A 27,640-nucleotide genomic window follows, 5' to 3' on the forward strand; every position below is an offset into this window, starting at 1 on the left:
AGAGAAAAATACATGATTTTTACAACTGAAAAAAATATTATGGAAAACTTGGGGGGAGGAGGGTTCTATATAAGAACAGTTTTTAAGAAACAGTTTTTACTTACATGAAAACATTACAAATTTTGAATAACTCCCGTCTCCAGCATCAGAGAACTGCAATTCCCATGTATATCAGTGCTCCTCTAGGAAACCCTCCTACTATATAATATCTACATCAGTGCAGTATCAGGGCCTTACAACTGGTTGCATAGCGACCATTTAGTTACACCAGACCCTTCAAAAGTTACTTAATGACCCCGATTCAAAGTTCTGGCCAGGTACTCCCTCCTGCAATCATGTGACCACATTTTGGGCACTTTGGAAATCAGCCTGCATTTATAGCGTACAAACGCAGCATCCCACGGTCACATAACTATTACTTATGCAGTTTTTAGCCCAAACCATCGTTTATTTCATTTCTGGCAAAAAATGCCACATAGCAAACAATGGTTTTGCTTAATGACCACTGCATTCATTTAGCAAACATTGCATAAAAGGTCTTAAAATCTATTGTGATCATGCGATGACCTTTTTTAAACAAGCATTATGACAGGAATATAACTGCGAGCTCACTTACAGTTGTAAATCGAGGACTATCTCTACTTAAATCTAAAGTATCCTAAATACGTCAAGAAAGAAGATAACAGATCAGGCTCTCCTGGTTCTATGTGAATAGCCTGAAGAAGCATTGCAGAGAGAGGTTATTGAGAGTAAACGTTCTAATATTCAAAAGATTGTCCTTTACATGGAAATAAAATGAGACTGGACCTAAGCCAATAAATTCAAAATACCAAAAAGACTATTTTCATTAAACATCTTGAAAAACCTCTTCATTATACTGTTTAATACTGGAATAACATATATCAGAAAACACTGAAATCCCTTTACCTGTTTTCAATGGAAGCAGACTGGTTACTCAGCACAAATGTTATAATATTTAAACCTCTAGATGGATTGGTATTGGATCAGATGAACTTCAAGGACCTTTCAAAGTTAAGAATACAGGTAGTCCTTGACTTACAACCACAATTGGGCCCAAAATTTCTGTTGCTAAGTGAGACAGTTATTCACTTTGTGACCTTTCTTGCCACTGCTGTTATTAAGTTAGTAACACGGTTGTTAAGTGAATCTGGCTTCCTTATTGACTTTGCTTGTCAGAAGGTCACAAAAGGTGGATAACATGACCCCAGGACACTGCAACTGTCATAAATACGAGTCAATTGCTAAGCATCTGAATTCTGATTATGTGACTATGGGTATGCTACAATGGTCATTTGAGAAAAGCGATAAGACATTTTTTTTCACTGCCATTGTAACTTCTAATGGTCACTAAACAAACTGTTGTAAATAGAGGATTACTTGTAGTTCAGTGTAGAAAAACCAGATTTCAAATTATGGAACCTGTTTCCTCATTAAAATGATTTCATGGTAAAAAGCCTTGGGACAAAACCTACTCACGTCCAGTTGCAGTCAGCACACATAATACTGGGTTATGTAGAAGAACATTCTGATTCAATATGAAACAGCTTAATATGTAATACGGTACATACTTTGCCTCTGAATTGGAATAGATAGCACAGAAAACTCTTCGGTGCTTTGAAAGAAGGCTACGTGTGAACATCTAATAGATCAATCTTTTGTTCTAAAGAATTCAAAACATCGGATAAGACAGTGATTGCTGTCCCTGACATAATGAAGACTTCTTGGAAAAATCCTTAGTACTTTTGTGATGTGATATATGTGCATATGTGTGGGTGTGCACGTGACAAAAGCATGCACACAAGGGTTAGAAATTAAATCAATCTAACTCATAAGAACAAAGATTAATGTCATTTCAGTTTAAATCTCAGACTGTCTTTAGTAGTTTCTAAAATAACAGCCAACACAAGATAATGGCAAAAGTGCTAATAAATATCCATTTCTAAAATACAGCTGCTCCTGTTGTACTGCAACTAACCGAAACTAAAAGAGCTGGTGTTATTGGCTTAGTAGCAGTAAAAAGAAAAACTCATACACAAATGGAATGGTATACTTTTCCTGCTGCACTTCTTGTGGCTATGAGACAAGAAAAGCCTACATTCCATATTCCATATATTTAAGTTAAAACAAGATGTTAATTTCTGAGCGACAATACTAGGCTCTCCCACTACAACAAGAGCTATGAAGCTATAAATATTTAGTACATCATATTGAGTAGTTGCAGAATTTTAAACGAGATTAAAATGCAATCAAAATGGGATACAAACAAGGTCTTTACATTTAGTAAATATAAATGGCATTATTTTATCTTTCAGTAAAATAATCACCTCAAATTAATAAACTTACAATTTATCCAATGATCCAATGAAATTATCCAAAAGCAGAATTTCAACAAAAATAAGGAACACTGTATTATGCATCTAACACCCATTAAAAAAAAACAAAAACAAATGGAAGGAACAAGAACTATTTAGCTGAAGGAAATACTGCAACAAATGTTTTAAATTACTTATCTTTTAACTGACAGAGAGAAAATATTGTTAGTTTGTCTAGAGCTCCTCTGGAATTTTAAATAATTAATTTTGATGATTAAAAGCATAACATTTACTTTTATTTTTAAAATTAAAATATTTTGGGTATTTAGATAAGCATTTGTAATATACCGGTATATCTTTAAATAGTGCTAATTTAGCAAGGAGGAAAAACTCTCTAAGAACCAACTTTAATGTAAACTGGTAAATGACTATAATCCTTGCCAAATATCACTACTGACATTTGAAATATTGTTAAATTTAAGCCAAGAAAAACAGCTAAAAGAGCAAGTTGTTTTATGTATGTGGTAAAAGGAACTGATTTGTAATGTCACCATCTGTCAAACTAATGAATAAAGGAGAGAAATGTACCTCATCCATCATGATAAAATCAGTTCAGAAATAATAAGAATGTCTAAAGCAAAGCATATCTGCAGCTGAAGAACAGGCTGATCTGGAATAGAAAGATGTCAGATCTAAAGGAATTACCAATTAACCCAGAATGAGAGTAGACATTCAGCAAATTATCTTTTATTCCAAACTTGGCTACTCAACCCAATGCAATGCTAATATCTGCAAGAATGGGAATGACAGTTATTTGGCTTGCATTTTCAAAATTACAGAGCACAAAATGCTCCAACATAACAGTTCAGCCCTGCAAGTATTGTCTCATTTGGTGGTCACTCCTCCTCTATTGGAATTTGGAGGAAGAGACTTTTTCTGGTCCCTATCCCTTAAGAATCTCATCTGAAGGGATCCTGAGATCAGATCTAACCTCTAAGATCCCTATCCCTATTACTTTTGCAAAGCCAATTATGATTTGCCTATTCTGGGGTGCCGTTGGAGGCTGATAGTTTTATTTCTCCTGCTGAGGATAGTATTATGGATGATGTAATGCATGCGGAATGTTAATTAACTACAGTATATTATTTTGCTTATTTGGCTACATTTAATTTAATGTCCCTCCTATTTAAGGTCTGCAAGCCACAGAGACTCTTTCTCTCTCTATTTCATTGTATGAATTTTTGTGGCTGTTTTCAGTTGAGAGCTGTTTGGATCAAAAGATGTCTAAGTCATTTTAAACTGTTTCTGTTGTTATATATATCCAAATTAATTCCTTGATTAGTCCAAGAAAACTGTGCAATTATAACCTATAGTCAAATATTCTATTTCTTGGAAAAGCATAGCTCCAGATGCATCTTGAATCCATCTCAGTTGGACTTTCAGCCAGAATATGATACTGTAATCTATGCTAGAAACTAAATGTAGGAAGTAAAGCCCTGTTAATTTTCATCTGAGGAACTTTCAATATAATTAGCCATTTGCTCTACCTGGAAAGATTGAGTCTGCTTGTGCCACTAGGGCTCCACTATTTAATGCCTAAGCTGTTGATTGGGATATCCTGTAGAATTCAGCTTGACTCCCATAGAGTAGCAAATACCAACGTAAAATCACAAAGAAAAATAATTTGAAGCTTTGTAAGGTAATGATACTCAAGCCTGCTACAGCTACCATTCAACTTCAACGAGCTAATCTGTTTTCCAAAATATGCACTCTCTAATGAGTTGAATGTAACTGAAATTAAATCAACACTCTTGCTTAAATAAGAAATTGGACTGAGATTTATCTTATTTTTTTGATGGAGTTGAAGCTCCATGTGAAAGAGCAGGTTTTCCATCTAGAAATGCCCTTGATTGCCCAGCTGTCATTTGATTCACAAATAGCAACTATAAAAAGCAGCATATTTGCACAATTACAGCTGTGCCAGTTGCAGCTGTTTCTTAGGTTGAATGAATTAAGGAAAAGTTATCCAATAATTGGCTATATCCCATTCTGACTTTTATTGTCATTTATTGTCATATTTATAGGGTAGACGCACCATTTCCTTCCAGGCCATTCTTTATGTCCTCTACAAATATATATCACAAGGGGCTATCCTTTAAAGGCGCCTTAAAATTGCAATTAGTGAAAAATGTGGTAGCTTGGTTACCTAACAGTGGTAGCAAAGAAATAAGAAACCTATCAGGAAAGATTTGCACTGGTTGATAATTATTTATCAGGCACAGTTTAATAATAAAGAATATCTAAAAAACACTATTATAAATCTGCCCAAATCTGCAAGACTTTTTCTGAACTGTTCCTTTATCACAGGTTCATTCACCTGGTATTGAGAGGAAAGCTTTCTCCTCCTCCCATGCCAGATTATACAGTGATTTTTTTTTGTGGCGGTTACATTTAGCGCCCATATTCTTTAGGTGTGAAAAATCTGAGAAGGTATACATGTCTTTCCTCAAAGATTCTCAAACTTTCTGTATTTTAATCACCATTAATTGACCTTTAATAATCATTTTAATAGGAAAAGAAAAGAAAAGAAAAGAAAAGAAAAGAAAAGAAAAGAAAAGAAAAGAAAAGAAAAGAAAAGAAAAGAAAAGAAAAGAAGGTCCTTGTCTTGTCCAGGATAGATAAGATTAAAAAATTTTTTGGAGGCAATTGAATTTATTGTATTACTGACAAATTAGCTTGGTGTAGTATTTCAAGGTATCAGATTAGAAACCAGAAGGTTGAGTTCTAGCCCTGCCTTAGCCACAGAACCAGCTGGGTGATTTAGGGACAGTCATTCTTTCTTAACCTTAGGAAGAAGGCAATGGCAAACCATTTCCAAAAATGTTGCCAGGAAAACTGCAGGGACTTGTGTAGGCAGTAGTCAGGAATCAAGACTAACTCAGAGCCAAAGCCATTTTGTACATACATATGAAAAAATTGTTGAGTGTTTGACAGACTCAGAACATGACATCGTTAAAAAAAAAAGTCAGTAAAAATGTAGTCCATAGTCCTAAGATAATTGGGAGTAAAATAATTAAGGTAATTGGGACTGGTAACTCTACTGCTAAGTGATGTAGTTGTAAAGTGGGCGTTGGTCTTACCTGTCACGCCCTTTCTCTCATGGGAGGAAATGGCAGTCAGGCATGGGTAGACTCTGTCTGTTAGCCAATCAGGACCGAGTCTGCAAATGTGTTAGGCCCTGCCCTTCCTTCTGCTCTCCAGTTTGTCAGCGAGGATTTCAATGCAGACTGACGCGTCTCCAGCTGGAAAGATAAAGAGTTAGTGAATCCCACCCACCCCAACACCTCATGGGTCGGCCCAGTAGGGAGGGGCTGACTGCCGTTTCCTCCCATGAGAGAAAGGGCGTGACAGGTAAGACCAACGCCCATTCTCCTCCTTGGTGGAAACGGCAGTCAGGCATGGGACATACCAAAACGTGTTGTCCGAATTGGGAGGGAAATTCGACGGCCGAGCCAAGTTCAAGATGCATGAACCCCTTGTAGCACTCGCCTGCCGAAGGCAGCATCAGATGACGCATAGGAAGCCAGGCAATAATGGCGAATGAAAGGTGTCGGGGTAGACCGAGTTGCCGCTTTGCAGACCTCTTCTAATAAAGCCTGAGTGGCCCACGCCGCTGATGTAGCCGCACTCCGGGTGGAGTGGGCCGTAATACGACGGGGAATTGGCAAGGACTGCGACTCGTAGGCTGTAGAAATTGTGGCTCTGATCCAGCGCCCCAGGACTGGAGTTGTAACCTTAGAACCCATGGAACTGGGCTGGAAAGAAACGAATAAGGCTTCCGACCTGCGGAAAGGAGCAGTGCAAGAGATGTATATCTTTAAAGCCCTTCATATGTCCAGTGTATGCCAAACCTTTTCCAGGCAATGGAGAGGTGATGGGCAGAAATTAGGTAAAACAAGTTCTTGAGCCCGATGAAAAACGGTATTGACTTTAGGGACAAAGGTGGGGTCAAGTCGGAAAACAACCTAGTCCAGGTGAAACACACACAAGTCCTAACGAATGGAAAGGACTGCCAATTCAGAAATACATCGGGCCGACGTGATTGCAACAAGAAATGCCACTTTGAATGAAAGAAATTTAAGGATTACATCACGGAGGGGCTCAAAGGGAGGTCTGGTCAGTACGGTGAGCACCTTGTTGAGGTCCCAAGTAGGAAACCGGTGGATAACTGGTGGACGTAGGTTGGTGGCCCCTCTAAGAAACTTACGGATCAAGGGATGCTTGGTGACCGCTGTCAAGGGATCACAGGCCAATACAGATGAAATGGCGGCAGTCTGCCGTCTCAGGGTAGGGGGGAAAGACTTGCATCAAAACCTTTCTGCAAAAAACCAATAATATGGGCTACAGAAGCCCAATGTGGGAACAATGTTCTGTTTCCCGCACCAGATGGAAAAGGAGCGCCATGTGAACTCATAAATGCGAGTGGTTGATGCGTGCCGAGCGGCCTGGATGGTCGGAATGGCCCTGGGTAGAATATTGGCCCTGGCTAGGAGTTCCCGTTCAGTCTCCAGACGGTTAACTGTAACCACTGGGGTTCTGGATGAACTAGCTTGCCCTGTAGAAGGGAGATCCTGTTGTCGGGAATCCACCAGGGGCGTGCCACTGAAAGGGAGATCAAGTCCGCAAACCAAGGACGGCGAGGCTAATGCGGCGCGAGGAGGATCAATCCCGCCCTCTCTTCTAGAAGCTTCCTGAGCCCTTTGGCAATGAGGAGAAGGGGGGGAAGCATATAGAAGGAGGCCCTGAGGCCAAGGGGCGAGTAGGGCATCCACCGCCTCCGCTCTGGGAGTTGGGAACCTGGAAAAAAAGCGTGGTACCTGGTGATTGGTGTGAGAAGCAAAGAGATCCACCGAAGCGGGAAGAAAGTTCCGCGAAAAGTCGAGGATGAAGGCTCCATTCTGTTTGATCCACCAGGTGTTGGCTGAGGGAGTCGGCCTGAATATTCGCCTTCCCTGAGATGTGAGCTGCTCTCAAGGAGGCGAGATGTTTCTCCACCCAAAGACCTAGGCGAAGGGCCTCCTGCAAGAGAGGTCTCGAACGGGTGCCTCCCTGCCTGTTGATATGAGCTTTGGCAGAAACGTTATCTGTCAGCATGAGAACATGCTGACCATTGATCAGGTGATGGAACTGAAGCAAGGCTAAATAAATTGCCCGGAGTTCTAGCCAGTTGATATTGTATTGCCTTTCCTGATCTGACCAGAGGCCCTGAGCCATATGGGACTCCAGATGTGCCCCCCAACCAGAGAGGCTAGCATCTGTGGTGATAACCAAGTGGTGACTTTCCCGAAACCGACTGCCCTTGGAGACAGCAGATGAAGACCACCAACCCAGGGAATCTAGGACCTTAGTGGGAAGGGTAACCTTTACTAAGTAGGTGCTCGTCCCGGCCCTTTGGAAGGGGAGAAGGAACCATTGTAACTGTCTGCTATGGAGACGGGACCAAGGGACAATGCCAAAGGAAGACACCATTTTGCCCAAAAGGCGGGAGAGGGTAAGTAGAGGAACCAAATGGTCCCTGGAGCAGCGGAGGGCCAGGTCAGTTAAACTGGTTTGACGGTCTGGAGAGAGGGAAACTAAGGAGGAGGTGGTATTGATTAGAGCCCCCAAATGCTGGATATAAGTGGAAGGAATCAAAACACTCTTGGGCCAATTTATGAGGAACCCGTGAGCCTGAAGCTCATGAAGGGCGGTCCAGATATCCTGATGGGCCAGGGATTCAGATTTGGAAAGGATGAGAATATCATCCAAATAAAATAGAATTCGAATTGGCAAGGCTCGAATGTGGGCAATGAGAGCCGCCATAAGTTTAGTAAATACCCTGGGGGCCGATGAAAGGCCGAATGGAAGGGCCCTGTACTGGTAATGGCATCCCGCATAATAAAAACGGAGAAATTTATGGTGAGCGGGAAGGATGGGGACATGGAGATAAGCCTCCGTCAGGTCAACTGATGAAAGAAAATCTTCTTCCCAGATGGATTCCAAAATCATTTGAAGGGAATGCATTTTGAACCGGCAGTAAATAATATACTGGTTCAAAGATTTAAGATCCAAGATTGCCCTCCAGCCCCCCGAGGATTTAGGTACCAAAAACAGGCGAGAATAGAACCAAGCCTGCGCTGATCAGGAGGCACCAATTCAATGGTCTTGATGTCCAATAAATGGCTAATAGCCACGACCATATGTCTGTGATATAGAACGAAAACCCTCGGAGGATTGGAGAGGAATTCTAGAGCTAGACCATTCCTGATGGTATTCCTTACCCAGGTATCGGAAGAAGTGGAATCCCAGCGGTTGAAGTAAAATGACAGACGTCCTCCAACATGGGAATCCGGGGGCATACTATCTGGACCTACGGAACGGACGCCCCCTACCTCCTCGAAAGGGCCTCTTGGGGAAGTAACGGGAACCTTGCCTGACTTGGCTGTCCTGGTGTTGAGCTCCTCTGGTTGGGAAGGCCCAGGATGATCTGTGTTGGGAAAATCCGCTGTCCGAAGGACGAAAGGGCTGGGAACGAAAATAGGGTTGCTGCCGAAATTCCAATCTTCGTGACACAGACGGGAAGACTTTTTGGTGATCCCTGGTTTCACCTAGAATGGGGTCGAGAGAAGAACCAAAAAGTTTATCCCCTGAATAGGGAGAAGAAGCCAAACACCATTTGTTCCTGGTGTCAGCTTCTCATTGTCGAAGCCAAAGGAGTCTCCTGGAGGCAACTGAAGAACCTATCGATTTAGCTGCAAATCTGGCAGCATTTAGGGTGGCGTCTGCTGAAAATTCCACAGCTGCTAAAATCTTGTTAATGTCTTGGTGAGAGCGTGAATCAGAAGCAGGAATTCTCTCCTGCAATTGTTTCAACCACAGTATAGATGCTCTGTTAAAAAATGAGGCTGTCGAAGCAGCTCTTACCGACCAGGCGGCGGCCTGATGGCCTTTGATCAGGGTCTTTTCTCTTGTCCTCTGGCCATAACGACTGTGATGTGAACAACTGGCCTGACTTAGACATTCAGACACATCAGACCCAGATCTCTGTTGAAGACCTTGGGCTATTCCTAAGCGAATGGCTCCTGATATCAAGGAGGCCAAGGCAGGGGTGATCACAGGCGGCTGTGTATCAGAAAGTTGAGGCTGATCAGGCAAAGTATTAATTTGGCTGGCTACTGGTACAGGAGAAGCCTGAGGAAGGCCTTCAGGAGGTAAAGTGGCAAACAAAATGGCTGCCTCTGCTGAAGAAGGAGAGGACCCCTTGTTTAAACCATCTGGAGATAGTGAAGCCCTGCAAAGTGGCTGAGGGGCAGTTTGGAAATCAGGTGTTGGGGAAATGGGAATCGGGGGGGTGGGGGTGGCTCTGCTATGGCCAGAGACCTGGCCTGCTGTAATGCCTCTTGTTGGGCTTTTTGAATAGCATGCTCTAGAGTTCTATGACGCTGCTGTTCATTCTTATGAGCTTGTGAAACCACCCCTTTGGCCCATTTGGATTGATGCTGAGTCCCTGAGTTCCCCTCTCCCGGATCACTATCATGGCATCTTCTAGTCCCCTGAGAGGGCCCCATGTGGCTTGACTTTGCAGATGTGGCATCCGCCATTTTGAAACATTTCTAAAGCCCAATTTACAGATTAATGCGGTTGGAGCCCCAACCGCTACTCACTGCGCCTTCAAATTGTGCCCTGGTCAGTCCCGAACCACAGGTGGCAGAAGAAAGTGAGGGCAAATAAAGATTGCTCGCCCCCAGGCGAAAACGCAATCACTCCAGCGCGGTAAATAACTCCTCGCACCAAATTGCTGCTGAGCAATGGCTGTAAATGCAGCGAAAACACCCGCAAGTAAAGCCTCCCATGGTCAGGAAGAAGCGGTGTCGGTGCGGGCCAGCGCTGCGGAGCGAATCTGTGCACGCTGCCTGTTGGACTGCCAGCTGGCAGTCCCAAGTCACCATGCGGCCTTCAGCGGAATCAAACAAAACAAGTCCTTCAGGCTGGAAATTCCAATCCGATCTCAAATGACTGAATTTTCAAATTTGAAAAAAAACCACGGCCTAACAAGGCAGAGAGAAAGGAGACACGACTGTCCAAGCAGACCGAGTCGACAAACTGGAGAGCAGAAGGAAGGGCGGGGCCTAACACATTTGCAGACTCGGTCCTGATTGGCTAACAGACGGAGTCTACCCATGCCTGACTGTCATTTCCACCAAGGAGAAGAATGCAACATTATGTGACTGCACCAACTTACAATGGCAGTTCTAGCAGTTCCAGTTGTGGTTCGTTGTGTGAGTCATTAAGACTCAATGTCATGTGTCATTTACAACCTCTACTTGCTTGTCCATTGACTGTCAGAAGCTGGCAATGAAGGTCACAAATAGTGATCATGTAAAGTGTGAGGTGCTATGACCACTATAATTGTTAGCTGAACAGTTGCTAACAGTTGCAATTTTGAAGATCAGGGATAAGTCTTCTTGTTCAACACCATTGTAACTTTGAATAGTCACTAAGCAAATGGAGTACATTAACAGTACTTTCTGCTTGAATCCAAGAGGAAAAGAACAGTGTCCTAAATTTATGTCCTAAACAGAATCCTTAAGCTACTTAAATATTTAACAGATTTCTGAGCCTTTGAGATCACCAATTTTAAAAACTGAAGCCTTTAGCATTTCTGGAAACTCTTCATGTTCTCAAAAACACCAGAACTCTTAGTTCTGTCTAACAAGTACAATTATAAACTGATAAATACAAAAATGGTCCTTAATAGATTTTCAACATAGTTTGAACTTCATTATAAAACTATTTGTTCATTTCAAACCTTTATGTTCATGCTTCAGCCAAAAGGCATCCAGATCCACTTTGCAATGTAATAAAAATAAGAAAGTCCTTGCTGTTAGGTCCACAAACTAAAAAAAAAAAAACTGAGATGGAAATTAATATTGATACTGAGAGAAAAGTGAAATTTAGCATTGTTTTTAAGTCTTAATGTTTCTAAGTTCTTTAGTGACCAGAGGTGCAATGACCAGGAAAACATTTTTCTTGGTTAAAAAAGAGGCCTTGAAGGTTCTCTAAAAAAGAGCTTCCTAGCAATGGCAATCTTCAATTAAGGTCCCCTCTGTAAGCAAGAACCAGCTCTTCAGTAAAACTAGCAACTGGTTTTTCACTGGTTTCCTTTTCTTCTGTTTTGAGCATATTTAATATTTTGAGTCAACAGATCTGGGGAAAAAGCTGGTAGGATTTACAGCTATAACTCTGCAAAAAAAGCAAAGTACAAGAAACAATGTTCTACCCCCAAATTCTTTTAACACAAAAACTTCAGATGTTACATGAGCAACAACTGCTCACCCCCTCTACTATAAATCCTATTGGAAGGAATTACAGCTGTATCCATTCATAATCCACAAAGCAGAATATCAGATACAACTTCCAAGAGAAGCAGAACCGCTGGGTGCATTTCTCAAATCCCTTTCACCACCAGATGTTCCTCACCCCTCTAGGCCTCTTCGTGACACTCCTTAAAAGCTGACAGGGCAGACTGCTCTTTGTTTCACTAATGCTGTAGAGTCATCTTTAACACCATGAACTTCTATTGCCCACTGAAGAGTAACCAATACTATTTACAAGACAAGAAGAGAGGATTTCATAGCACAGCTTTTTAGCAGCAATCACATTATTGGGATGTTTTGTTAAAGGACATTCTAATTGAATGTCACGCTGTTTAAAAAATCCAACTATTAACCTTGCCCAAGTCAGCTATATATTGCCAGCTGCTGTGATTACTAGATTATTAGTGCAATATGGATGGAAGAAAGTAGATCTGCAACTGAAAACTGATGTAGAGGAGTCTGTCATGCCAATCAGCTGTGCTGCCTGCCACAATAGAAATAAAAATAGAAAAAGAGTGGCCAATGTCCAACCAGTTTTCTTTTTTAACTCTTCTAGCAGTTTATTAGTATTCCATGCCCACTAATTAATTTAACATTGATTATACTATTCTGGGGCCTTCCCTTAGAGTTTTTGCAATTGTATATAATTCATATATACTTCAACTACTTTCTAAACCTGGTGGCTGTTTCTGTTTGAAAGGGAAAGTAATTTAGCTATGTGAACTTCAAACATACAGGAAGTCAGATAAGATGAAACAAGTCCAAAATGAACACAATAAAATGATAAAAGTTCAATACATAAATTTAAATTTTACTAATTGAAACATATTTTACTGGATTAATATAAATGTTTATTTAGAAATGGGCTTTTATGAACTGTACAAAGGAAAAGATATCCTTTAAAGAAAACCATCTTCTCTGTGTGGCAATTGCTGAATTTCATATAGGAACATTTAAAGCAAATACATATCCATGCAATGCAACTAAGGTGCACATGCTGATTCTACTATTAACCACACACACACACACACACCCTAAATACAAAACATATTGCATTGGGGCTAAATTATCAGGTACAGAGAACCTTACTGCTGAGAAGTTTAAAAGTACAAGAAATAAACATTCTAGAAATATGACCATTCATTCTTCTTCCATATATTTTGCAAGTTCATACAAAAAGTTTATCAGTGATTTTTATTTATATAATTTATACAAGCAGTCATGGATTACAAAGTATACAAGTTATTTTAATGTATATGCAATTCTATGTAATCAACTTTTACAATTTTAATTTCATCTCAGAATCTTGCTCTTCAATATAAAATTTGTTGCCATTCACCCAAAACATCCCCCTAAACAGAGACAAGAGATTGTACTGTCACCAAATCGTAATAAACATTCCACAAAGGCCAATATTTCTAGGTTACATAACAATATAAACAGCTTTGACACTGTTAATTAACATACATGAAAACAACTAAGGTAAAGCAAATACCTATTAGGCAACAGCATGGAGTGGACAGACAATAATGATCTTACACTGCACATGGGCAAAACAGACTCCAGTGCACAAAGACAGAATGATTGTCCTTCGGATCTTTAAAGCAATCCAATTTAAGGAATCCATGGAACTACTTTTCCAGGAAAATAATTATCTTAATTCTGTTCATTATTGATGAATAATGGCCATCCATTATTGACGCCAAATATGGAGCATGCTAATTAAAATTAAGCTTAATTTTCAGATCAATTCCAAGATCAGATAAGTATTTAGAACAAGATTATTTTACAAGAGCTATACTTACTATACTTCATCTATTGTGCCCATTAGAACTGTGGTCTTTGGGATTTCAGGTCTAGTACTAGTCACGAACCTTGGGCAAGAGATGGGTGGCAACTGACTATGCAACATCGTCCCTTGTTGAGCTGTTAGACTTCATCTTGATGATGGCAGAATGTTTCCCTAAACTAGAGTTGGGGTACTATGGCCCTTGTATGACTTATGCACTTCAACTCCCAGAATTCCTGAGCCAGCAGGTGTTGAGGTCCACAAGTCATAAAAGGGCCATAATTCCCCACCCTTGCCCTAAACCAATGGTGCTAGGGGATTTCCAGCTGCCTTCTTGGGCAACTTGAAATTTCATAGCTAACCATGGTAAATCTAGTGTCACAAGCCTCTGCAAGGAGGGAAGACCTGTTTGATTGGTCTGCCTCAGATACCTAACGAACCTCTTTGGTTTTCATAGGGTGCTGGCAATTTTTCCAGGAGCATGATTGGCAGTTCTGCTAAGCTTGAAATAATAAGGCAGCAAGATACCCAAGTAGCCTCTCCTCTTTATTCAACCTGCAGTTGCTCCTTGGTTTACTTGAAGAATTCAAAAAGGTTGACAAAAGAGACATCTAGAGTGCTGCTGGGCAAAAATGAACAGCAAATCTGAATCTGACTGAACACGGGTAAGGCCTATCTTCTCTGGAACAGGAGACCTTGGTCACCACCTCCTGTTTGGATTACTGCAATGGCAACTACACGGGACTACTTTAAAGACCACTTTAGTGATTCCAAATGCTCCAGAAGGCATCAGCTCAAGCAGTTGTAAGCACTAAACAATCTGTCCATGAATCAGCTCTGCTTTAAGAGCTGAAGTGGTTGCATGTTTGCTAGTGCAATTTAAGGTGTTGGTTCTCACTTATAAAAACTTTTATGGTTTGAGACCTGGGTATGTATTAGATTATCTACTTGCAAGCCACTAAGATATAGAAGAGAAGACACTTTCTAGATTCCATCTCTTAGCAAGTGTCTGAATTTGAAATCTTGGATTTGGACCTTTTTTGGTCATTGCCCCTATCAGACTGATTATCTGCTGACATCAGACAGGTTCCAATTCTCCTGAAGTTTCACAAAACTCCCAAGAACTAGCTTTTTACCAAATCTTAGGTTCTTAAGAACAAATCCATACATGCAAATCAGTATTCCGTGTTGGGATTTTACTGTTATAGATATTTTTAAAGTTATTTAACTATTACTACAGTAGTAGTAGTAGATCTATAGACCACTTATAGTCAGGTATGACTAGAACTGTACATAAGCCAAATAAATTATAAACAAATACTATTTATATCCTGATTTTCTATATTACAATTTAAAGATGGTTTAAGATGATGATGATGATGATGATGATGATGATGATGATGATGATGATGATTTATTGAATTTATATACCGCCCTACTCCCGAAGGACTCAGGGCGGTGAACAGCCAAATAAAATACATATAATACAAATGTTAAAAAACCATTAAAATACAATTAAATAATTGGCCCGGAAAACAAAATTTAAAACACCCCAAATTCATAAGACAAATTTAAAATTTAAAAATTTAAAAAATTTTTAAAAACAATTTAAAAAGGAGGTTAGGCCAGGCCGGCCTGCTGGAATAAAAATGTTTTGATGTTTTGAGATCATATTTCTTTCTTTCTTTATTGCATATGCATATGACCAAATATTTATTAACTGAAAATTAGAAAATAAAAATATAACACTTGAAAACAATGTGTAAAAAGTACTGATGTCAATGAAGCTGAAGTCTAACATACAGAACTCTCAACACCTATATCATACAAATCTGTAAACAGTAAAGCTTTTATATCTAAACAGTCCCTGACAATATTTAATATTATCAGTTAATATAATTACCAGTATAATAAAGTGGTATTACATATGACATTATTCTGAATATATATTCCTATTGAACATGCTTGGCTAATATCTGTGCACATATTTTATTTATCATATCTATATCTTTCCTTTGAGTACTTCTACATGTGAAGTAGATTAATAATCAATAACTTTACAATAAATAAAATTTATGATGAATAAACCCCATGATATTTGGTCATAGTAAAAGTGTTAAACCTATCATTATTTCAGATAAGTATAGCAGGAACTAATAAGAAATGTTAGAACATCTACTGAAAATTACTTAAAAGAAATATTCTATATTATGTAATGCTCAAACAGCATTCTGTATTTAAGTTCAAAATGTAAAGGCGATACTGTTCTAGTTTAATATTTATAAATGTAAACTTAACTCTAATCCTCCCTGTACACACTGAAAATAATAAATAATATGCTCTTAAAACTGTTCATTAACCAAGTTCTAAACCCATGTAAGCACTCACCCAGCAGAACAAGGAACAGGACACAAGGTGTTGCAAAAAGCCATCTTTAACACTTCTATAAACATTTATGCAATCTAATTGTAGAACTGAAAACACCTGGTGCAGACACAAGGTGCCAGCTTTATCAGTGAGTTCAGATATAATGAAAAATACACTTATATATTGAGCATCAGATGCCCCATTCTTTTTTCTCTCTCTGTGATCTTTTTGAGATGTATCCAGCCATATACATAAATGGTCAAAATAGGCTATCTTTGTGTTACTGGCAGGACCTGGATGAGAGACTTCCATATTTTTTATTACTGTAACGTTTGTGCTGTGGTAACTAAGGGACGTCACCTTCTGACTTGAATAACATGAAGAAGTGGGTGGAAATCATCCTAGCAGTTAAGCTTTATGATCAGGACATCAAAAATATTTTGAGCATGCAAAACCAAACCACCAAGCCTCCTACACCCCCATTCCTTCTCTGGAGCATTAGGATGACAGCCGTTTCTTTGGCTACTGCTTCAGAGAAGCAGTCCAGAAGGAATGAACAGAAACTGGATGAGTTCAATGTCTTATTTAATGGGCTAATGCCAACAGTGAACTCATTGTGTAAGGATATAAGTAACAATGAGACACTGAAGACAAGGAGGAGGGGGATGCATTGAGATATTTTTAATAAAAACTCAAACTGTAAAGCATTTGACAACCTCTAATTATATACATTTAAATACCGTTTTCCTGAAAATAAGACCCAAACGGAAAATAAGCCCTAGAATTTTTCAGGATGCTTATAAGCCCTACCCCCAAAATAAGCCCCCGTTAAGATTGTCAGCCAGATGGGTGCATTTCATACCATATTTTCCCCAAAATAAGACCTAACCAGAAAATAAGCCCCGATGCGTCTTTTGGAGCAAAAATTAATATAAGACTCAGTCTTATTTTCAGGGAAACGCAGTATGTAAATTCTAAAGGTCAACTTCCAAAGCTATTAAAATTTTCAGTCTACTATTTAATGGACATAATAAATTATGCTCCATCATTCTAATTTATGAATGTATTCTATCCAACTTTAAAACTTGTTTCACAAATTATATGAAACCCACCAGACATTCTAAATGTATACATATTAGAATATGGATATAATATTGAAGAGTTTATGTTTGAGAATGCTAGAAAATATTTCATTTACTAAAGTCACAGATAAGTACATTTTGGACAGTCAAGAAGAATGCTAGTAATCGTTTTGGAATATGAATATTCATGAATTCTTCAGAAATATCTGGCCTAAACTATAACTATACAAACATCCCAACTGTCACTAATGTCTTCTTGGAAAAACAATGTCCAAACATAATACAGAAAATACTTAACTTCTAAAGCAGATTATTAATACGCATTGAAAATATCATTTTAAATACAATTCTTTTAAATACTAGAACAGTATCTTATAAGGTCAGATCAAATGCCTATTCAGTTCAACACGTTGTTGCTAAACCACCCATATCCAAATCACACAACTAATAGAAAACATACGAAAAATAATTTTATACAAAATAAAAAAAAAACTCTTGAGTCCATTGCCATGGTTTCCATCCACATAGTTTAGGCTCCCCCCCCCCTTGCAATCAAATATTTTGCTTGAAGTGGAGTGGAATAGGGTTTGGTGGAGTAGGTGCTGAACAGTTTAGAGAAGTGCTGGTAATTAGGTCTTTGCTGTATTCTGTTACCCAACTTACTCAACTTCTGCCCTAACCCTGCCCTCCCCTTGGTAAAGAAGTGGCACACCTTAGATTTGAGGAGGGTCCTCCACATCTATGTTAAGAGGACTGCCAACCTGAGGAAAACAGAAGCACTGTTTATTTCCTTCCAACCAGCTTCCTTAGGTAACAAGGTCACACCTTCCACAGTGGGTCAGTGGCTTCGACTAATCATCACCAAGGTTTATGAGCTGCAGTCCCTGCTTAGACCCACACAAGTGACAGTGCACTCAACCCGGAGTGTAGCTACAATGGCGGCGTGGGCAACACGGGCCTCTCTAGAGGAAGTCTGCAGAGCGGCCACTTAGTCTTCCCCTTCTCCATTTGTTAAACATTATAAATTGGACATATTTGCCACGGTGGAGGCAGTATTCGGTCACCGAGTCCTTCAATGTGTACATACCGAGGGAGAGACCCCTGACCAGACTGTAGCCCACCCATGAGGACAGCCAGCTTTGGTATGTTCCATTCCTGGATGCTATCTCCACCACTATGGAGAAGGGGCATTGGTCTTACCTGATATGCTCCTTCTCGTTGGGTGGAGATAGCATCCAGCCCCACCCTGAAAGCTGTCTGGTCATCGGTCACCAAGAATGACTGCGATAACGACATGTCAAGTCTGTCACTTCATCTTCGTCAAAAGCTGGGAAGCCCTAGCAATAGAGGCATGGCATTACAACTTTGACAGACTCAGTCCAATCAACTGAACAGACGAGGACAACCCATTCCTGGATGCTATCTCCACCCAACAAGAAGGAGCGTATCGACCAGTGCCCCTTCTCTTGGGTTGGATATGCCCCTTAGGCTTGACAGTGGGAAGATGTGTAGATATTGCAGAGATGGTCATGGGGAGGAATAGCAAGAGACCTCTGCTCATCCTAAAGACCTTCTATTTGGGCTGCTCTAAACTCCAGTTGTTACTACTTAACGCCAGGCTAATTCTGAATAAAGCCCACCTCTTTCACAACTTACATTGGTCCTAGACCCTTATGATGTGGTGTGCCTCGGGGCTTAGATTTCTCTTTAATATCTACATGAGACCACTGTGGAAGGTCATTCAATGACATTTGGTGCAGTATCTTCAGTATGATGAGGTTACCCATCTGCACTTCTGGCCAACCAAGTGATACTTATTCAAATACTGTCCCAATAGCTGGAGGCTGTGAGAGGGTCTGGATGGAGAGGACCCTTTAATGTCTGATCATGACAGACTGTAGGCTTTTGCTGCCTCAGATCTAATAAGGGGTCATCTTTGACTCTTGATAGAGTGGCACTTTCCTGAACAGAGCTTGTATAATTTGGGGACCCTCCGGGACTCGTATTGTAAATTTGAAGAACAGGTGGCAGCAATGGCTAAGGGAGTCTTTGCATAGAATCAATCTTTTGTGCCAACTGTGCCGTTTCCTAGATTAGGAAACCTTGTTCATAGCCAGTCATGCACTGGTTACTTCCCATTTGGATTATTGCAATGTGCTGTATATGGGATGCTCTTGAAGTCGATCTGGAAGTTAAAGTGGGTCCAGAATGCAGTGGTAGGCACACTTATGGGCGGGCACTCATGGTTCACTCATACTGTGCTGCTGCTGTTGTGCGAGCTGCATGTGCTTCCAGTTTCTTTCCAGCTACAATTCAAGGTGCTGCTTATCAACTTTAAAAGCCTGAATGACACAGGGCCAAAGTATTTGCAGGACTGCCTCTCCCTGAGAGTATCTACTCGTTTACCACATCAGATGGGATAGAAACATTCTAGGTTCATTACCTTAAATGACATTTGGGAGGATTTAGGAAGTATATCTCCTCTGTAGCAGCCTCAATTCTGTAGAAAATCTTCCACAGTGAGTTCCTGCAGGCCACCTCCCCTCCTAGCCTTCCAGAAAGCTTGAAGAGCAGGCTCACTCTTCCCCAACTATAGGGTTAGGGTGAGGATGGATCCCAATCAAATTAAATGCTGTTGTATGGAGGAGTATTTGTTTTCAGGGTGCCAGGAACTTTTGATACTGGTTCTATTGTCTTTTTTGTGAGCAACCCAGACTTATAGTACATAAGGTAGGTGACAATATAAACCTTATTATTATTATTATTATTATTATTATTATTATTATTATTATTATTATTATTATTAATAATAATAATAATAATAATAAATAATTTAATTAAAGAAAAATTCAAAAGTTTCTCCATAATTTGTGACAGTATTATCCACCATGAAAACAAATCGTCTTGTATGCAAGATGATCAGTATTTCGCTACATATTTTTTCGTATTATTATATAAGACTAAATACCCATACATTTACCTTCCCAATTTGTAGTTACACAACCATCAATTATAGTTTCATGATTTATCAGGCTCCAAATGTTTAGGAACTAAACCAGCTGAGAAACATGAAATCGTTTTCCAAAACTAGCCTTTCTCATCTGCAAAATAATCATTGAGTAACTACTAGGAAGTTACTAAGCAATAGCATCTTGCTCTCTTACCAGTCAGCTTCTCTGAAAAAGTATACTGTAAGCACTGTTGCACAAATCTTTTGTGGACCAGGTGAACTAATATTAGAGCCCTGAATCACCCTATCCAACTGATGTACAATAGTCATGGACAAAGAACACTTCTTCACACAACAACTGCATGATTAATCTATGGAAATTACTGGCACACAAAGTATGTCATAAGCTGAATTTAGTTCACAGAGGTTTATCAATGGCTCCTGGCCATGATAATTGTGGCCCATCCATATTGTGAGAAAATACGTCAATAGACATTAATTTTTGAATTTTGTCGTGTTGCCATCACGTTCTCTTAAGGGCTTTTCACAAGCTTATGTGTTTCTCAGACTAACTTGCCAGACCTACATGGAAAATAAGAATCCTTTGATTGGTTCAGCAAAAGTCTGCAAAATGATCTAATACTATATAGATTTTTATATAAAAATACTGTCCTACTTCACTCACCTCACTAAAGCTGCGATTCTCTGTGCTATTAATTAAGAGTATTTCAGTGAAATTTGTTTCTGAAGCACAATATGCAAGATAGGACTATCTAATAGGGATGTGTAATGCTTCAGCATGTGCAGAATCATGACCATACCACTCATCTGTGACTCACTGAAATAGACTGTCTACAGGACTGTGCTGCTGTGAATTTCTTGAAACAGAGAAGTCTCCTTTAACAAGGTGCAGCCAGGTGCTGTATTTGTACTCACAAACATTCTAAAGTGCCCCTTCCAAAGCTAAACCCAAGCAAAATAAACAATGCCACTGCCGCTGAAGATTAGGTCTGAAAAACCCAGGGTGGATAAAAATCAATGATTTTTTAAAAAAATAAATAAAAAAAAATCAGATTTTTTTGATTTAAATCGGATTTTTTTGATTTTTATCAAATTTATTTTAATAAACTTTTGGGGTAAAAATCTATCGTAAGATAGTTTTCTATTTAAGATACATAAATAATTTAGTTTATTCAGCATGAAATGGAGCTTAGTTATGTAGCATGAGGCTGTATATTCTGCAACACTGGGACTATCGGTGAGTCAACAGTGGGTCAAAGGAGTAGCAGAGATGACAGTTGCTCTTTAAAAATTATGATTTAAATCGAGTTGATTTAAATCAAGCCTTTTTACTAGTGATTTAAATCATGATTTAAATTGTGATTTAAATCAACTTGATTTAAATCAAATCCACCCTGGAAAAACCTATAGCTATCTCTCTTCTACCTATTTTTAATTCCCATTCTGTGATTAATAAAAATAAAAGCACAGCCATAAAATAAGGATATGCAAATTCCTCTGTAGTGTGCTTGGGGTGAGGGTTAAATCAAAACATGATAAAGAGTTAAGACAAAAAAAGATGAATAGAACAAGGGTAATAAATTAATACAATTTAATTTCTATTCAAATGGAATGAAATTAAATTAACTGATTACAGTTAACATTGTCATTCCTTATGTAGCTGATTGTTTTTACAATCATGATAGAGATTACAATTTGCAGAGAACTGGGGGAGAGGTTCAGGGAATCTCCACATATGGATTTATTGGATTGCATGCAGTGTTGGGCATGCATTAAGCATTCTTTCTCATAGGTTTGTGAAACTTTGCCACAACAAATTTTCCTTCCTTCATAGGAAGGTAGGTCTGAAAACAACCTAACATATTATTCCCGACAGTTTAAATATTTGCATCACTTTCAATCACTCAACACCAGAAACTTCAGCAGCAACAGGCTAAGTAGATCCAATCTATCAGAAAAAAGAAACTGCTTCCTTTTCAGCACTTGATAAAGGAGGACACCATGACTGAGCTAGCATTAAACTGACTGATTTACACACTGCCTAACTCCAAATGACTTTATGTGGTTTGCAAACATTAAAAAGCAATGCAGCAATAAAACAAAAAGAACACAAGCCATGTGAATCAAGGAAAAAAAAAACCAGTTCCTCAGACAAAATCCTTATTCCAAAATCCACACTAACCCAAGGTCTGGGAAAACAGCCAGGTTTTCAAAGATCTCTTGAACATCAAGGTGGAATTCAGGTAAATTGGGGGGGCGGAGGCAGAGGGTACTGCAGTTCCAGAGGGCAGATGCTGTGATAGAAAAAGAATGTTTCCTGGGTCCCGATAAATGTTTACTATTTAATCAAAGGGATTATGAACACATACTTTCTGGCACAAGAGACCCTCCCCACACCCATTCCACTTGGACAGTCCAAAAGGGTACTACAATTCATGGTATCAAAAACCACTGAGAAATCAGGGAGCCATGAAAAATGCATCATCCTCATCCCAGCTGAAAGGATATCAGCAAACAGGACTGATGCTATGTTTGAAAGATACCCTAATCTGAAACCCAACTGAAATGGGTTCAGATAATCTATTTCTTCCAAACTCCTATGGAGCTGTATGTTCAGTCACCTGGCTTCTTGAGGAAGGGATACAAAGATAAGTCATACATACAAGGGTTCACCTTACTTTCTTTTGTCAAAATTTTACTTATTTTATAATCCATCCTGTACTGACAGTGTACAATGCTGGATTCTTAAAAGAAGGCATTTCCTGAGTACCTGCTGGTGAGGAGTAACATGAATCAACAGGATGTTATCCAAGTGAGAAAAATAATTGCTTAGGAATTACAAAGATTAATGTACACTTTGACAGTCAGCTGGAAATCCGAAAATATCAGAGCCATGAAATAATTTTCATTCTCATTTCCCAAGACCAATTCCCACTAATATATATTAGTTATGCAATGCAGTACAGTGCAAAGAAATGATCATATGAAGTTCACAATCAAATTCCAGAAAATGGTAGTTTCAAGCAATCCATAATATGTATCTTAATGTTACTGAAGTTCTGGTTTGCAATGTAACAAAAGGTTATCTTATCAATTTTAGATCATCTTTGATAGAGTTAACTGATTCTAAGATTAAATACTTCAGATACATGTTAATTTGCCTCTCGTCATTAAAGTTCCCTGAGCTACCTATGACAAGACACTATTCCTATCCTTAATCATTACATATGTGGTTGTGCACAGAATAAAATAAGAACTGGTTAATATTTTCTTACAGAAATTTGGAACTATAAAGAAAGATATAAACAACGAAGCACTGCACATTTTCAGGAAACAGGGAGTTCAGGTGAAATCAGTAACCTGAATTGCAAACATATCCTTTCTATAGTGATAGATTGATATAGTGACAAATTGGTGTAAGAATCCAAATTAGAAGAGCAGACATTGAAAACAGAAGAGCAGATTCACTTTCCATCAATCCAGTTCTTGAGGCTAGACTTCTTTTCTTTCCAAATAATCACCAGTTAAACACACAATTTGAAAGTCATTTTCTGAATATCCTTGAGACTGCATTTCCAACACCCTGCTTTAAAAAGAAGCAGAAAAAATGCTTTTTTTCCAACTACCTTTTATGTATTTTTTTTCCTGCCTGTTGAAACTTGGTGGGGGAATTAACTAGTTATTTGCACTTGAAATCAGAACTGTACTTGACAGAAAATCCAAAGTATCATTCTGCTACTGCAATATTTAGTGAAAACGGCATTACAGAGGCATATGAACAAAAGATATGAAGAGTGGGAAATTAGTTAACCTGGAGAACAACAGATAAAATTCATAAAAATTTGAATGTAAACTTATTTACAAAGCACTCTACTAGCTCTGATTAACAAATTTAGTATACTTGAGTTTTTGTAACATAAGCATTCAATTTATTGCATCAATGAAATAAATTTCAAAATAATGGCATTTTTCCTCTTTGTCCAAATGTTCACATCTGAATCTATTTCTTCAGTAGCATTTTAGGGCTGAAGAATTCATTTAAATGCATTTATGCAATCTATACTGCAACACACCACAGTTTTAAAAGGAAACCTGCACCCCCTTCCCTTAGTGCAATTATCCCTGTTGCAGCACGCCTGCAACAACCACTAGAAAATACATTGGCTTCAGAATTTTCCCTTGTAAAGAAATAGTAGTGGAGAGATTGAGGGATTTTCATGCTAAAAGAGCACAAGAACTACACCCCTGATCTGTTGCACGCTGCCTTTTTAGACTATGACCCATTGAACTTCTGAATAAGCTCGCACAGGATGGAGCTGTGGCATGTTGAAATGTTATTTACCATATGAATAATGCAAAAACGAGCCTGGAAAAGATCTTCCGGGGGAGGTAAAAGTACTGATTTCAAGGCATTTCAATGCATACAGCCAACATTCGTTGCAAGTGGGTAATAAGTAACTGCCTATTTTTGGAATTCCTGTTCTGCAAAGGCAAAAATAAGATTTTGCGTTCTACAAAAACCGACTCACAGCAACCGTGTGAGCTCGGCTGAGCGCAGAGCAATGGTAACAGGGTGCTTTTGGGTTGGCAAAAGGGTTCGTCTACTTAACCAAAAAGAGCATCAAAAAAAGAAAAAAAGCAACCCCTCTTGCAGAAGCAGCAAGGCAGGCGGAAGCTACAGAAAGAAAAAGTTACTGAAAAGGCAGGCGAGGCAGCTGTAGGAAAAGGGAGGAGGGGAGAAAAACCGAGCAACTTTCTCTCTTGCTAATGCATTAATTTTTGGCAGCCCCGTCAGAGTCTGACCTGCTTGCTGAGCAGCTGCACTCCGGCTTTGGCTCCTCCATGGCTCTGACGGAGGCGGCGGCGGCGTCTTTCATGCGTGCACCAGGGCAGGCATGGCAACCCGCAGGAGCTCTTCCGCAGCCCGGCCTGGCGACCAGAGCGAAGGAGCGCGGGAGGGCGGGGGGCAGCCGACCGACAGAAAGAAGCGATGTCACTCACTCGCTCACTCACGACCCGGCTGCAGAGACCCAACCGCGCCGAGCTGGCCGTGCAGCCGCCATCTTGGAAAGAGGCTCCAAGAGGAGCGAAGCCGGGAGCATCGCTCGTACGGAGAGCGTCTAGGGACAAAGCCCTCCACAGGCGCTCTCATTCGCTCCTCGGAGCGGCAAGTGGAACGGGACGCCACCCGGAAGGAAGAGGAAAGGAACGTCCCATGCAGGAGTGGAGACGCTGCGGTGCGCGTCTAGGAGGAGGAGGAGGACCGCACCTCTCCACTCCGCTCGGAATTCCTTCCTTTTGCAAATCCCGGATTGCAGCCCCGCTGTGCGCAATGCCTACTGAAGGATTGCTCTTGCAGCCGCGTGCTGCTTGGTGGCTGGGCTCCTGTCCGGGATGGCTTTCCTTATCTCAGGGATAAGGAGAGCCAGGTAAGGCTAAAAGTAGAATAAGTGGCATAGACAAGAGACGGGGATTTTACTTATTCATTTATTGGCGGACAGCAGTGGGGGAGAAAAAAAAATCAGGTAAGCGTCATATCCTTGCAAATCAATGCTTGCCTCATTTACTCGGAGGCAGCGTCACTGACCTCAGCAAGGCTTACTCATTGATACCGCTGGATAAGTTACCTGCTTGCACGCAGTGGGATTTTCTTTTTAGTGTAAGTACGAAAAACGCCGCTCAATATTACATAGAATCTATGTCTTATGATTTATCCCGTTGGATTATGGGGTCTAAAGTACCGTTTGATGTTTAAAAAAAATAAATGGCTTTTTTTTATACCTAAAAAGTATAAAATTTATATTGAACAAGCAAAACAGCCCCTAGTTATCTTTGGTGATCATGAAAAATTATCCTGTTACTACAGGAGTTATTGCACTTTCCCAACCTGATGTCCTTCAAATGTATTGGAACTGTAAACCCAATCTTGGCCCCAGATTTGAAAATCGTAGTATTTGCAGAGACTAAACTTAACCAGACTGAGAAAAAGTAAAGTGCATATATAGTCCAACAGAGATTAAAAATCTATTTATGCACAGTAACACACAAAGTATTGGCCTGAAGATGTACACTAATGAAATCATGCAATCCTTAGAATGAGCATACAATCAGGTTTTTTAATCCTTGTTTCTTTTAAAGGCCTTTTTCTGTAAACAGAAGTGTAAACTATAAACAAAAATGGGGTGCAAACATGATTAACACCTTTGATATAATGGTGAAACAGTGAAATGGAAGATTTTTGTTTTTATGCAAAGGAATACCTCTTAGTTAATGTTACTGATGCATTTTTTAAAAAGATTTTTATCCTACCTCAATTATTTTTATATTTTAAATCAAGGTAAGGAAAGGCTGTGTCCATTTTATTCCACAACTGCAATCTTATGAGGTAGGCTGGCCAAAAGTCACCCAATGAGTGCCTGTAACTGAGTTTAAACTAGAACCTGAGCCTCTACTTCTAATCCAATGCCAAAACACTACACTAAATTGGCTCTCTAATATGATCCAATCAAATGCCTTTTTGCAAGAGGCTGACTCTGTAAACTGCTTAGAGGGCCGTAAAAGCACTATGAAGCGGTATATAAGTCTAAGTGCTATTGCTATTGCATTTGATTGGATATTACCTTTAAGGATATTGCCTTGTACTTATCTCACCTTTAAGGATATTGCCTTGTAATCTCAATTTCTACAAGTTTGGGCTTTTTAAAAAAACCTTACTTACCTATGACACGTTTCTATCAGTTTAGATTGACATTTGGTTTAATGTGAAATCCATTAAAGTAGATCATAGATCATCTTTTAAATGAAAAAAGTGTCCCTTTTTATAGACAGTAGAATAAAGTAATTCACAAACCTTTTGTAAAAGAAGCATGACTGGCTCTTTATTTACATCAATGTGATTATGATTATTTTTATTACTTTCATTTTACATTACAAATGTCAAACTAATGGAAGCTTTCATCCTTTCATCCTTATTGCAGAACAAGAATTGAATGTTCATATAAATAAAAATAAACCTGAAACAAACAAAATGTGGATGTACACTTTCTGTCTAAGCGTATACAAATCTACTACTATAATCAGATTCTCAAATATATCATTTGCAAGAAGGATTGGGGAGAATAAGAGCAACTTTAGCCTGCATCCCTGCAAAATTATGCCTGCTCATGTTGGTTATACTGAATTACATACATCATTAATCTATACAGCATACAAAGACATAGTTTGTTTTAATCATAATTCGTTGAACAAGACAATAGCTTAGTTCATAACTACTAAGCCAATAACCAAACCACAATAGATGGGATCATGCAACATGCTTAGCTGTAACTGTCCAAGCCACATTATGGTTTACTAAAATCCATTGGTATAAGGAGCTTCCTGTTTTCCTGAAGGGTAGCTGCAGACATTTCAAAAGGCAGGGAAAGAAGTTCCTATTGTAGGAACTCATAATTATTATTTTTGTATAAACCATTGTGAATACCCTACCAGGGTAATGGCTCATTAAACGAATTATTAGATCAGAAGCTGTTTCCAGTTAATGCTAAAATCAAAGGATTAAGATTTACTATCCCTCCCAGAAGGGACCCCATAGCTGCTCAGTCTTGGAGAGGAAATGCCAAATACCCATAGGTGAGTTACTCTAAAATACAGGAAGTTCAGCTGAGGACAAGATGTCATTAAAC

General features: G+C 39.3%; 1 protein-coding gene across 4 annotated transcripts in view; it reads right to left on the minus strand.

Annotated features, from left to right (window-relative positions):
* MAP3K4 (mitogen-activated protein kinase kinase kinase 4) overlaps positions 1-24,885 on the minus strand; it is a 72,105-nt gene extending 47,220 nt beyond the window's left edge. For all 4 annotated transcript variants that reach the window (XM_070932613.1, XM_070932611.1, XM_070932612.1 and 1 more), the window contains exon 1: positions 24,762-24,885. In XM_070932613.1, the coding sequence (XP_070788714.1) occupies positions 24,762-24,835 (74 nt within the window). In that variant the 5' untranslated portion in view covers positions 24,836-24,885. The remainder of the gene's footprint in view (positions 1-24,761) is intronic.
* Between the last annotated feature and the right edge of the window lie 2,755 nt (positions 24,886-27,640).

The sequence above is a fragment of the Pituophis catenifer genome, unplaced genomic scaffold, assembly GCF_029215685.1.
Source record: "Pituophis catenifer annectens isolate HBS135680 unplaced genomic scaffold, rPitCat1.0.hap2 SCAF_1, whole genome shotgun sequence".
Lineage (NCBI taxonomy): Eukaryota > Metazoa > Chordata > Lepidosauria > Squamata > Colubridae > Pituophis > Pituophis catenifer.